Source organism: Rattus norvegicus, chromosome 8 (assembly GCF_021556685.1).
Source record: "Rattus norvegicus strain SHRSP/BbbUtx chromosome 8, alternate assembly SHRSP_T2T, whole genome shotgun sequence".
In the NCBI taxonomy this organism is placed as follows: domain Eukaryota; kingdom Metazoa; phylum Chordata; class Mammalia; order Rodentia; family Muridae; genus Rattus; species Rattus norvegicus.
Genome location: NC_141541.1, coordinates 128,606,747 through 128,618,939, shown reverse-complemented (window position 1 = coordinate 128,618,939; position 12,193 = coordinate 128,606,747). Strand labels below are relative to the sequence as shown.

The 12,193-nt window shown below is 47.4% G+C and overlaps 1 protein-coding gene across 7 annotated transcripts in view; it reads left to right on the top strand.

Moving 5' to 3' along the window:
- Positions 1-12,193, top strand: part of Ulk4 (unc-51 like kinase 4) — a 305,588-nt gene that overhangs the window by 71,896 nt on the left and 221,499 nt on the right. For all 7 annotated transcript variants that reach the window (XM_087563005.1, XM_087563004.1, XM_087563001.1 and 4 more), the window contains 1 exon segment: positions 10,751-10,878. In XM_087563005.1, the coding sequence (XP_087419131.1) occupies positions 10,751-10,878 (128 nt within the window).

The following is a 12,193-nucleotide window of genomic DNA, read 5'->3' as shown; positions in this document are numbered from 1 at the left end:
CTTTGGTCTGTCCTCACTGCCCTATTTGAGATGAGCAGATGTTTGTTTCCATCTCCCCAGGAAAAGGCAGGAAGGCCTCTACTGCTTTATACCTTAGTAATTTTTTTGAGAGAGTCTCTTAATGAATATAGTGTTTGCTGTTTTGGTTTGGTCACCTGACTGGTCAGCATGTTCCCAGAGTCCTCCTGTCTCTGTCTCCCTGCCTAGCACTGGGGTTACAGGTGCACTCCAGGCCTGGCTTTGGCCTGTGTGCTGGGGACCCAGTGCTTGCTCCGCAAGTGCTTAACCCAGAGCTGTCTCTCTGGCTCCTTAATATTTTCTTGTGATAAACTTTTGAGTAAAATTGCCAGGTGTCTCTTAGTTTTAAAAGGCCCTTTCCTGAGTAGTTTACCTTTGATAGTGTGGTTTAGCGGTTGGAGGCAGCTGCCTTGCTGCTGAAAGGCCCAATGCTCTGTGCGGAGAAAGTGCTGCACCTCAGAGCTGCCCTGAGTTCGTGGTCAAAGCCCCTTTCTTCCCTTCAGTCTGTTTTTCTGTCTTCCAGATCTTAGCCCAGACACACAGGTCCCATGGTGAATTCCTCTTTTCTTCTCTTTGCAAACTCTCACCTCTGGAACTTCAGTGAGCCATGGGAGTTAGTTTCACTTGTTGACAGTTGTGGCTCTGACTGGAATCTTTGCTCTGGACTCACGTAGGTTGCAAACTCCACTTTGACATGAGCACACAGGCAGATGGTGGCTGATCTTGGAACTTAGACCCTCTAAGCACCAGAGGAGACAGGTCCAGAAGTCTGTACAGCTCAGTAGATAGAATCCAGCATCCAGCTTCAGAGAGCTGTGGCGTGTTCCGTAGTTGTCACAGAGACACACCCTGACTGCAGAAACAAAACCATGCTCTAAAAAGACTCCCTGGGCACTAGCTGTGATGAGGAACTGAAAACGGGCACTGAGAGTTAGCCAGAGTGATGGAGGCTTGGGGGCATGTGTGTCTAATGAAAACCTTCAAACGTGAACTTTGCAGAATTACTGAAGCCTCTCTGTACCTGTCACCAGTGGTTGCACACACACAGCTAGTTTCATTTGGCTCAAGTACATCAAGGACACTCAGGTTATCGGTTAGTTACTTGCTGTTTCACTACATCACGAAACCAGCAGCGCAGGCCTTTTTACCATGTGTTTGTATAGTGCGTGCCTGTACTTACATCTAATAGGGGACTGCATGTGGAGGCCATGATACGACTTGCCGGAGCCCAGTCTCTACTTCTCCCATGTGGTTCCTGGGGATTGAACTCAAATCATTAGGGTTGGCTGCAGGTGCCATTGCTGTCTTGCCGGCCCTTCCTGTTCTTGATTTCCTGTCAGGTTCACAGTTTCCTCATTGTCTTGTCCAGGGCTTTGGTAGATTATTTGACCCGGGATCTAACTACACCTTCTACCTCAGGTTGAAGGTCTGTTCACCTGCTCAGCACTCGTGTCCCTCTGCATCCTTTTCCAGCTTCAAAATGGGTTTTTGAGCAGAGAATTCAGAGTTCTTTGTATCCCCCCCCCCCCCCCCCGGCCGCTGGATTTGGCTGACACAGCATCTTTTAACAGATGTGTGTTTCTTGGAATGTGTGCTTACAGGTTTACTAGATCCCAGTTTGGCGGCTTGGGGGAGGGTAAAGTCCACCAGGGAATGGCTTCCTCCCAGGAGAATGGACAATGTGCATCCCTCACCTGCCTCCCCTCTGATGTGCGGAGCTCTGGTGGGCACGCAGAGCATCCAGTTTTACTGAGGCCCCAGCAGCTTTGGGTGGGGTTTGTCTATGCTGGGCTCTGCTGGCATCAGAATCTTGTCATTTATCTTTATTGCTCGGGATCCCTCTGTTGGGAAGACGTCTGAGGAGCGATCTGCGCATTTTACCAGAGAAAAGGCAGGGCAAATGCTTTGTACATTTGTTTACTGGTCTGCAGAATAATGAGTTGGTTGCTTAGCAGTCTCCAAAGACCGTCTCTTTGAGTATTCTTACGTGTGCGCTTTCTGATTTGGCGCTGTGAGTCAGCACAGCCCAGAACAGCTTCTTTTCCAAAGGCTTCGAGTCGCCTCCTGGGCCTCTCCGTCTTGACTCTTGTGGTCTTTGCATCTTGCTGTGTGATATGACAGTGGTTTCCGGCTTGGATGTCTTGTCTCTGGCTGTCTCTCTAAGGATTCTGGCAGGGGCTCTCCTTGGGCTCTGGTTGCTTATCATCTCCAGTCTTTTTGATTGACAGAGCCAGAGAACATCTATTTAAGAATATGTCACCTGCTTGTGGAGGCATTTATAGTTTTACCTTAGTTGGCTTTTTCTTTTTTCTTTTTTTTTAAGCTGGAAATCTTGGTTCCTAATGTGATAGAATTTTGCTGTTTTATAGTGTTTGGTCAGGACAGTAACACTAATGTTATGATTTCAAGTACAATTGTTATTTTTTTGCTAGTGTTTTTGTGCTTTGGATATGTAGGCGTGTGCAGGTAGTTTAATCCGTGTGCTTCCTTCTCTTATGCTGTACTCTCCGACAATGCCAATTCCATACGCACTTAGGTATGCACTTGATTTTTTTTTTAGAATTTGAAGTATATTAGTTCAGTGTAGTTCAATTTGAATTTTTCAGTATTCCAGGCTGGTCTTAAACTCCCTGTGTATCTCAGAATGGCCTTGAACTTATGATTCTCCTGCCCCCTCCAACTGGGACTGCAGCTGTGTACAATCCTGTCAGCTTTATTTGGTGCTGGGGATAGGACCCAGGCTTTGTGTATGCTGGGTAAGCACTCGAACACTGAGTTACAGTTCTACCCTTATTTGTCTTATAATTATTTAGAATATTAGCTCGTCATCTGGGAAAATGGCTCAGTGGGTAAATGCACTTGCTATATAAGTGTGAGGGCCTGGGTCTCCATCCCCAGCACCCACATAAAAAGCTGGGTGTGACTCCCCATTGCCGTGAGGCCCTTGGTGGCAGTCAGATTCACTGGCTTCAGGTTCATGTGACAGACATTGTCTCAAAGACAGAGATAAAGCGGGACACCTGAAGGCTTCCTCTGGCCTCCATGTGTGCATGTAAGTATGTGCACCTTCTCTTTCTCTCTTCCCCCATCCCCAACTTGATTGATGGGTAAGTTAAAGAAAAGAATGACCTGGAACCTGTGGGACAGGATAGCCCAGTGGTTAAAGACACTTGTTGCCAAACTCATGACCTAACCTGAGTGTGATCTCTAGATACACAGAGGAATGAGGGAACCAGCTTGCAAACATTTTTCTGACACACACACTCACACACACATCCTCTCTCTCTCTCTCTCTCTCTCTCTCTCATACATACACACACACACACACACATACACACACACACACACACACCACCCCACACTGTTTTTTTTTTTCTGTCAACTTGATACAAATGTAGACATATCTGAGAAAAGGAACTCTTAACTGAGAAAATGTCTCCATCAGATTGGCCTGCGGGCTAGTCTGTAGTGTGTTTTCTTGGTCGATGATGCCTGTGATAGGGCCCCACTCACTAGGGGGCAGGGCTACCCGGGGCAGATGGTCCTCAGAGCTATAAGCAGCAGACTGAGTGAGCCATGGTGAGCAAGCCAGCAAGCAGTGCGTCCCCATCGCCTCTGGTTCCATTCCGGCCTCCAGCTCCCTGCTTCGAGCTCCTGCCCTGACTCCCTTCATGGTGGTCTGTGAGATAAAATCAGCCCTCTCCTCCCTGTGTTGCCTTAGGTGGTGTTTATTACAGCTACAGAAACCCTAACTAAGACACTCGTTTCCTCCTCAATCACAAAGCTTCCTGATGGAAAACGTGCTTTAACCTGCTAAGATAACTGCAAATGTGTCTGCCTGCCTGCCTGCCTGCCTGCTTGTCCTCTGTATATCTATATAACTTCTATTTTTTCTCTCTCCGCCTCTGACTCTACTTCTCTCCCTGCCATCTACATCAGGGTGAGGAGGATGTTTATGTTACTCTCCTCACTTTCAACTGGGATCAATTCAAGCACCAAGTCTTAGGGAACCAAGTAGAACCAAGTTGCCCCACTTAGGGAAAATGGCTCCCGATTGGTCAGTCAAACTGGGCTGGAAGAATAGTAATCATTGTGGGAAGACACAACTTTGTACAGTGTGGAGCCTTGCTCCTCGAATCTCTCCATAACTGTGGCATCTATGCCTTGGGCACCCAGTGGCCTGACACCCACTTCCCACAGGACTCTGTAGTGAGAATCAGCTAATGCTGATTTTCCACAAATCCCTGATTTCCCTGGATCCTGATCTGACTGGTAGAAAAGGCCACCTGGCTGACCTGACTGGTAGAAAAGGCCACCAGGCTGGCATTTAGGTCCAGTGTTTAGTTGACACTAAAACTGGTAGGGGCTGTGATGTTCTCTCCTCCTGAGGTAAGAGGTGGCACAGGACACCTTAAAGGTGCCATTTGTATGGTTCTTGGTGGGTTAAGGGTGAGGATGAGTCTCTTAAAAAATCTGCCTTTACTAAAAGTTTGCTAAGTTTATGAACAGTTTCGAGTTTTTTTTTTTTGTTTTTGTTTTTGTTTTTTTGTTTTTTTTGGTTCTTTTTTCAGAGCTGGGGACCGAACCCAGGGCCTTGCGCTTCCTAGGCATCGAGTTCTTATTAATCAAGATTTGGAGCCATTTGTGATCTTTGTTTTTTACTTTATTTTATTTTACTTTATTTGTTATTGGTTTTTTGAGACATTTTTCTATGTAGCCCTGCCTGTACTGGAACTTGCTTTGCAGACTGGGCTGTCCTGGAATTCACAGAGATCCACCTGCCTCTGCTTCCTAAGTGCTGGGATTAAAGGCTTGTGGCACCACACTGGCCAATTTTTGTTTTTTAAAAATGGATTTGAAGATGGAAATTTGCTACTGTTCCATTTCATCTTAAAGTTTATCTGAAATCCTATCTGAAATAGATTTTAGGAACCCAGCCCCTCTCCAAAAATAGTGTGGATTCTTACCGTAACTGACCTTGAATCTGCATGCATGTTTGTGGGACCCTGTGACAGGCTAGTGACGGGCAGACTGACCAGCAGTGACAGGCAGTGTGGTCTAGCCCCTTGGGGAACCCAGGGGGGAGCCAACGGGAGAGCCTACAGTGAGGCAGCTTCCTTATGCCAGGTGTATTCCTTCCCTTTAACGATTTATCTATCTGATGTGCATGAGCGTTGTGTGCGCATGTGTGTCTGTGACCATGTATGTATCTGATGGACAGAGGCCAAAGGCACCTGGAAAGGTTTTTAGTCTCTTAAGCACTGAGCCACCTTGGCAGCCCCCAAAGTGTTTTTCTTGCAATGACACTAGAGGTACTGGTTTAGAAGTTGCTAATGAAGGATTTATGAAGTGGAAACGATCTCCAAGTGCTAATCAGATGACGAATTTGCATCTTGCCATCATGTTCAGTCTGCATTAACCAGCGTGTGTCCTCTCCAAGAATGCCTCGGTAGAGCTTCCTTAAGGCATGATGTGAGGTCAGTTTGTGTTCTTGCTCCTATCAGCAGGAAGCAAGAGTGCAATGCCATCACGATCACCTGAGTGCCCTTGCTGATCTCAAGAATATTACCACACCAGGGAATGTGGTCAGGCTGTCCTCATTGGCTGCCGGCTGTGAAGGTGGAAGCATCCTCATTGGCTGCCGGCTGTGACGCTAGGTGGAAGTATCCTCATAGTTGGCTGTGATGCTGGGTGGAAGGATCCTCATTGGCTGTTGGCTGTGGGTGGAAGCATCCTCATTGGCTGTCGACTGTGATGTTGGTGGGAGTAGGCCGGACTGGCCGGCTAGTGAGTCTTAGGCTTTCACCAGTGTCTGCCATCTCCTGTAAACCCTTCCCTTCTGCCTGCCCTGATGTCTGTCATGAACAAGATCTGTGACTTGGAAGTGGGTGTTTGCTTTGGTTCTGTGTTATCTATCAGATTTCCCATTTTACATCTGATTGCTCTGATTGTATTTGTGATGCTGTTACCATTGCAAGGATGCGCATATGGGATTCATTTGTTTTTCAATCTGAGGATAAATTCCTTCAGATTAGCAGCTGTGTTGGAAGAAACCTGCAGGATTTTGAGCCACAGTCATTTCCTGTCAGCTGTAGGCAGGGCTGAGCCCTTGCCTGCTGTCAGCTATACTGAAGGTGGATACAAGTGCAGGGACACCTTCATCTTTGCTGGTCCACTTTTCAGAAAGTGGATTAGTATTTTCCCTGACTCTATATATTTTTTTGACCATTAGTGATGACAACTTGAGTGTCATAGCTTCAGCTGCATCATGCGTGACACAGGAAATCGAAACCTCTGGAAAGAGGGAACTCAGCTGAAGAATGTCCACCATCAGATTGGCCTGTAGACATGTCAGTAGGGAGTTTCTTGATTAATGATTGATATGTGAGGACCTAGCCCACTGTGGGCAGTGCCATTCCCTAGTCAGGTGGGCCTGGGCTGTACAGGAAAAGTAGCTGATCTTGAGGTAGAGAGCCAGCCAGTAAACAGTGTTCTCCCACAGTCTCTACTTCAGTTCCTGCCTCCAGGTTCCATGCTTGAGTTTCTGGTCTAGCTTCCCTCAGTAATGGACTGTGAACTGTAGTCCAAATAAGCCCTTTGCTCTCCAAGTTGCTTTTGATCACAGTGTTTATCATCACAGCAGAAAGCAAATCAGGACTATTGAATGCTGTGCTTTTTGGGATGTCTGAAGTCATGAAGTCCTGACAGGATTCTGTAGAGGAGCCTAAAGGGGCTCCACTGTTCCGAGGGCCCAGTGTTATAGGTCTTGTTTTTTTATGGATAGGATATTTCTATGTCAGGAAAATTCACCTTTACCCATATAAAGGGTACGGTGGGTGGAATATTTTCATTTCCAAGAATTGAGCGTCTTCTTTATACTTACACTTTCTTAATAGATTACTGATGAGTGTTTCCTCATTCTGAGATTCAAATCAGCCCCTTCCTCCCCTCCCCCACCTAGGCTTCCTTTTGTGTTTATTTCTCCAAGGTTTAATTCTCCCGGTATGCCAGTCCTGGCTCTCCCACTGCTCACTGTAGTTTCCTCTGTTAAGTCCCTTGGTCCCAGTGTCATCCATGTGTGTCAGCTATTTTCTCAGGCTTTTCTTTTTCCATGAAGAGACCTGTCCTGGTGTCTGACAAGTCCCAGTGTGGACAGGCGGCCGTCAGCCGGTCACAGCCAGCTCCTTGCAGTCACACAGGGGATTCCTTCACCCATTCTGGGTTCAGGGTTCTTTTCTTGCCTTATTTCTACGTGGTGACTAAGTGGGTACAGAGAAGAAGAGCAGGCACTGACAGGATGGCTCAGCAGCGGAGAGCACTTGCTGATAAGAATTAGGACCTGAGCTTGATCTCTGGACCACATGGGAGAAGAAGAAGGTTGTCATGTGTGTGTGTGTGTGTGTGTGTGTGTGTTTGTGTGTGTGCATGTGTGTGTCTCTGTGGGTGTGTCTGTGTGTGTGTGTAAACATCGTGACCGGATGAAGAGCTGAGGGACACAGGTCCAGTACCCGGGTGGCAGTGGCTGTAGGGATGTTAGTGGTGGGCACTCACATATCCACTGTTGGCTGTAGCTTACACAGCAGGTGTTTAGAAACTCTGGAGGGAAGCAGAATGTGCATGAACTCAGGATGTGTCTTACTTAGGGTTTTAGGGTTGCTGTGAAGAGACACCATGATCAAGGCAACTCTTATAAAGGACAACATTTAGTTGGGGCTGGCTTGCAGGTTATCATCGCCGTGGGAAGCATGGCAGTGTGCAGGCAGACAGTGCTGGAGGAGCCAAGAGTTCTGAATCTTGATCCAAAGGCAGCCGCAAGGAGACTGTCTTCCATAGGCAGCGAGGAGGAGGCTCTCTTCTGCACTGAGCAGAGCTTGAGCATAGAGACCTCAAAGCCCACCCCTATACTATGACACACTTCCTCCAAGAAGGTCACATATCCTAATACTCCCACTTCCCATGGATCAAGCATATTCAAACCACCACAGGAGGGCGTCAGAGCCTGTGTGAGTTCAGGAGGGACACAGGAAGTGCAGTTGGACATGGGGACAGGGGAAGAGTCAGGAAGAAGAGAGTGAGGTTGGCTATTACTGTGATGATCGTGAGGGTAGAGGGAGCATGTGTGCCCTTGGTGTAGAAGGCTGCGTGTGTCCCGCACCTGTTCTAGTGGAGGCCACTACTCAGTAGTTTCTACGTGTCTGTCCTTAACCGTGCTGCAGTTTCTGACCAGTTTAAATGTTAGCCTCTTTCATCCCAGTTACGTGACTGAATGTCCCTTAAAAATAAACCAGGGACTTTAAAAGGAGAAACAGGCATGGGTTCTGTATCCAGACTGCAGACTGAGTCCAGCTCTGTGCTCAGCCCAGTGATGTTCCCTGTAGAAAAGATCCCCGTGCCATGCAGCTGTCGTTCCAGCCCAGAGCTGGTGGGAACTTGAGTGTTTGGAGTGTGTGTAAGTGTGTATGAGTGTGTGTGTGTATGAGTGTGTGTGTGTTTAATTTTAATTTTTAAATGCCTTTTTTTAAAAAGATTTATTTATTATATATGAGTACACTGTAGTTACCTTCAGACACACCAGAAGAGGGCATCAGATCTAACTATAGATGGTCGTAAGCCACTATGTGGTTGCTGGAATTTGAACTTGGGACCTCTGGAAGAGTAGTCAGTGCTCTTAACCACAGAGCCATCTTTCCAGCCCTCAATGCCTATTTTTAATGATGGTTCTTAAGTGCTTTAACCTCCCTTGTAGCCCACCCCCCACCAGAGGTAGTGGAAAGAAAGGATATGGGGAAGTGGAGCTGTGTAGAAAGGCTCTTTGGAGTAACTCCCGTCCGTGTTGTCTGGGAATCAGCAGTTGAGTTCGCAGGTCAGCAGCAGCAGCTCGATCCACTCACAAACACTTCATGGATGCACCAGCAATCGGTTTGGTAGAGTTGGGAAAGCAAACAGGAGTCAGTAGCGGTGGCACTACTTGGCAGAGACAACCAGGCCTCAGCCTTGGCCCAGGTCAGCAGGAGGGACCAGGGACAATAGGAACACCAGGAAAAGTTCTTGGCTGTACCTCTCTCAGGGAAGCAAAGATCAGCAAAGATGTGAGACCCACAAGTTTGCACAGCTAGCTCTATAAGCAATCCTAGCTCAGCCCCCATCACTGTCCGTTGAGTTTGATGTTTATTCTTTCCAAACATCACATGTCCTCCATGTGTCTTGCCTCAGCTGACACCACTCTGCCAATCACTCCTAGTCTGAGGAATCGGCTAGAAACTGCAGCACACCACTGGAAGATTTTTGGTGCGTTTCTCTCAATGGAGTTCTGACAAATGCAGCTCAACTATGCAACGTACAGCAGACCAGTACATGCATGTTGTTAGCGAAGAATCCTCCATCACATGTTCTTTCACATGCTTGCTTTAGCAGAACATCTTTCTCCTCTGTCTGCTTCAGTGAAACATTCCTTCATGAGTCTGCCTTAGTCTTTCACCTGTGTCCACTTCAGGAAAACACTCCTTCATGTGTTTGCCCCAGCAAAATACCACCCAACTGACTTTCCAAAGAACCCTTAAGTTTCTACTCTTTGCATGTGTGCGTGTGTGTGTGCATGTGTGCGTGTGTGTGTGCGCGTGCGCATGTGTGTATGTGAGCGTATGCGTGTGCGTGTGTGCGCGCGTGTGTGCATGTGTGGGTGTGCGTGTGTGTGTGCGTGTGTGTGCATGTGTGTTCGTGTGTGTATGTGTGTGTGTGCGTGTGTGTTCGTGTGTGTGTGCGCGTGTGTGTGCATGTGCGTGTGTGTATGCGTGCGTGTGTGTGTGTGTGTATGTGTGTGTGTGTGTGTGCGTGCCTTTCCTGTTTGCATGTGAACCTGCCCTGGTTTCATTCCATCTGATGAGTGTCACTGGCTGTTGGTCAGTGTTGTCAGGAGGATGGAGGGTTTTCATTCATGTCTGTCTTCCAGTGTGGCTTAGGTTCTGTTTATTAAGCTCTACAGACTTATGTCAGTTCAAGGTAACTGTTGCTGTGCAGACATGTTTGCTCCTGCTGAGACTCAAACCTGCATCTTCCTCCTATGTCTATCTGGTCCATCTACTTCCTGCCACACTTCCTGTTACTACTTCCTGCCACACTTCCTGTCTGTAGTCGAGTATTTCCTGCTACACTTCCAGTTTATACTTGAGTACTTTTTATTTTTCAACTGGGCTGGATTTGAACTCAGCTCAGATTTTGAGCAAATCACTCACCATTTGAAAATTTATCTTTGGGAGCTGGAGAGATGGCTCAGCGGTCAAGAGCACTGACTGCTCTTCCACAGATCCTGAGTTCAATTCCCAGCAACCACATGGTGGCTCACAGCCATCACATCTGTAATGCAATCTGATGTCCTCTTCTAGTGTATGTCTGAAGACAGCTACAGTGTACTTATATACATTAAATAAATAATATTAAAAATATTTTAAAATTATCTATAAAAAATTTAAATATGTTTTTAATTAAAATATCACTTTTTCCTCCCTTTCCTCCTCCTAGTCCCTCCCTCAACCCCTCTCATAGCCCTCCTAAAAGATACAGGTGTAGGAATTAAGGCCAACAATCAACAGCGTAAAAAACAAATGCTTTTGTCAACACACACTGGGTAATTTCAGGTTTAAGAGAGCACACAGGCGTAGCTGATGAGATTTTACCTCCTGGCCTGTGTGGTCACTGCAGGCTCTGTGTTGACTTTCCAACTTGTCTTCCACAGGACTTTGTCTCTACCGTCATCCGCTTACTTGACAGTCCGTCCACTCCCATCAGAGCCAAAGCCTTCCTGGTGCTGCTGTACGTCCTCATTCATAACCGGGACATGCTGCTGCTCAGCTGCCAAGCCAGGTACGGTGCCTCCCGGAGGGCCCGTCAGGGCCGGTTTGATTGGTGGCTTGTATGTGTGATTGACTAATCGGCCTTTATCATCCCCTGTTGAAACTCTTCTTCAAGTTTGTCAAGAGTTTCATCTGTCTCCCCCGAGGACCCTGAGCACAAGCAGGCGAGGTGCCTGCCCAGGGTTGGATCCCTCTAAGGCTTTCAGGATGGTAGGCTTTGTTCCTTCTGAGGACCAGGGGTTGTGGTGTGGTAAAAATAAAAAATGGCGGAACCGGTTCCTGTGTGTACCCTGGCGGTGTCGCTCCCTTGCTAGTTCCGGCTCCAGGGGGCCATTGGAACTAGTGCTGCTAATTTACCTCAGGTTAGCATCTCTCCCAGTGGCTCTCTGCCAGCCGCCAACTCTGTGGTCCCAGCTACCCAGTAGAGTCAGGGCTCTAGAAGTCCAGCAGGGGCTGAGCTATTGCAGCTCCCTACCATGGACTCTGCCACACTCCCAGCAACTGCCCCTGGTAGTTAAAGTATAAACTCTCATCCACCCAATAAAATCAAGACTCAATAAACTGTAACCCAACAATCAGATTTATATGTTAAATTCTCAATCCACAAAATCCACACAATAAACTCACAACCAATTGATAAGGATATAAACCGCCCACCTAGATAAGATAAGTTTGCCTACAGAAATCCATTCCAGCTACCTTGGCAATTCAAGACCACCTGGATCTGGGTCATCCTTCCCTGTTTCCAACTTGATTCTTCCTCTCTTTCCTTTCTCCCCGCTTACTTTTTAACTGTCCAATCATGGCCTTGACCTTACTTGTCTGCCTTTACTTGCATAATGACATCGACCTACAGGGTTCGCCTGCAAGATTCTAGGGTGAGAAGCTGAAGGCCCAGTAGAGCAACCTTGGGAGGCACAGACAACAACAGTGTGTGTATGTGTGTGTGTGTGTGTGTGTGTGTGTGTGTGTGTGTGTGTGTGCATGCGCACACTCGTTGGGACTGGGGGTGGGATTTCTAAAACAATCTTAGGCTAAATGACTGTCACTTTAAGATTTTTGATTTTGTTGTTTTTAGAAAGGGATTGGTTTTATAGCCCAGGCTAGCCCGAACCTTGGTCCTCTTGCCTAGTGTTCCCAGGAGTTCTCTGTGTGAAACACCACACCGGGCTTGCCCCCACCCATTCCTGTCACAGGAAGTGCTGTCATGGGCCCATGGAGTTCTCTTGGTGCTCAGCTCACTCTCACCAGCGTTTCTTCAACACCTCAGCCCTGCTCCACTGAGGCCCAGAAGGTCCTGAAAGTCAGTTTCTTTTCATTTCATC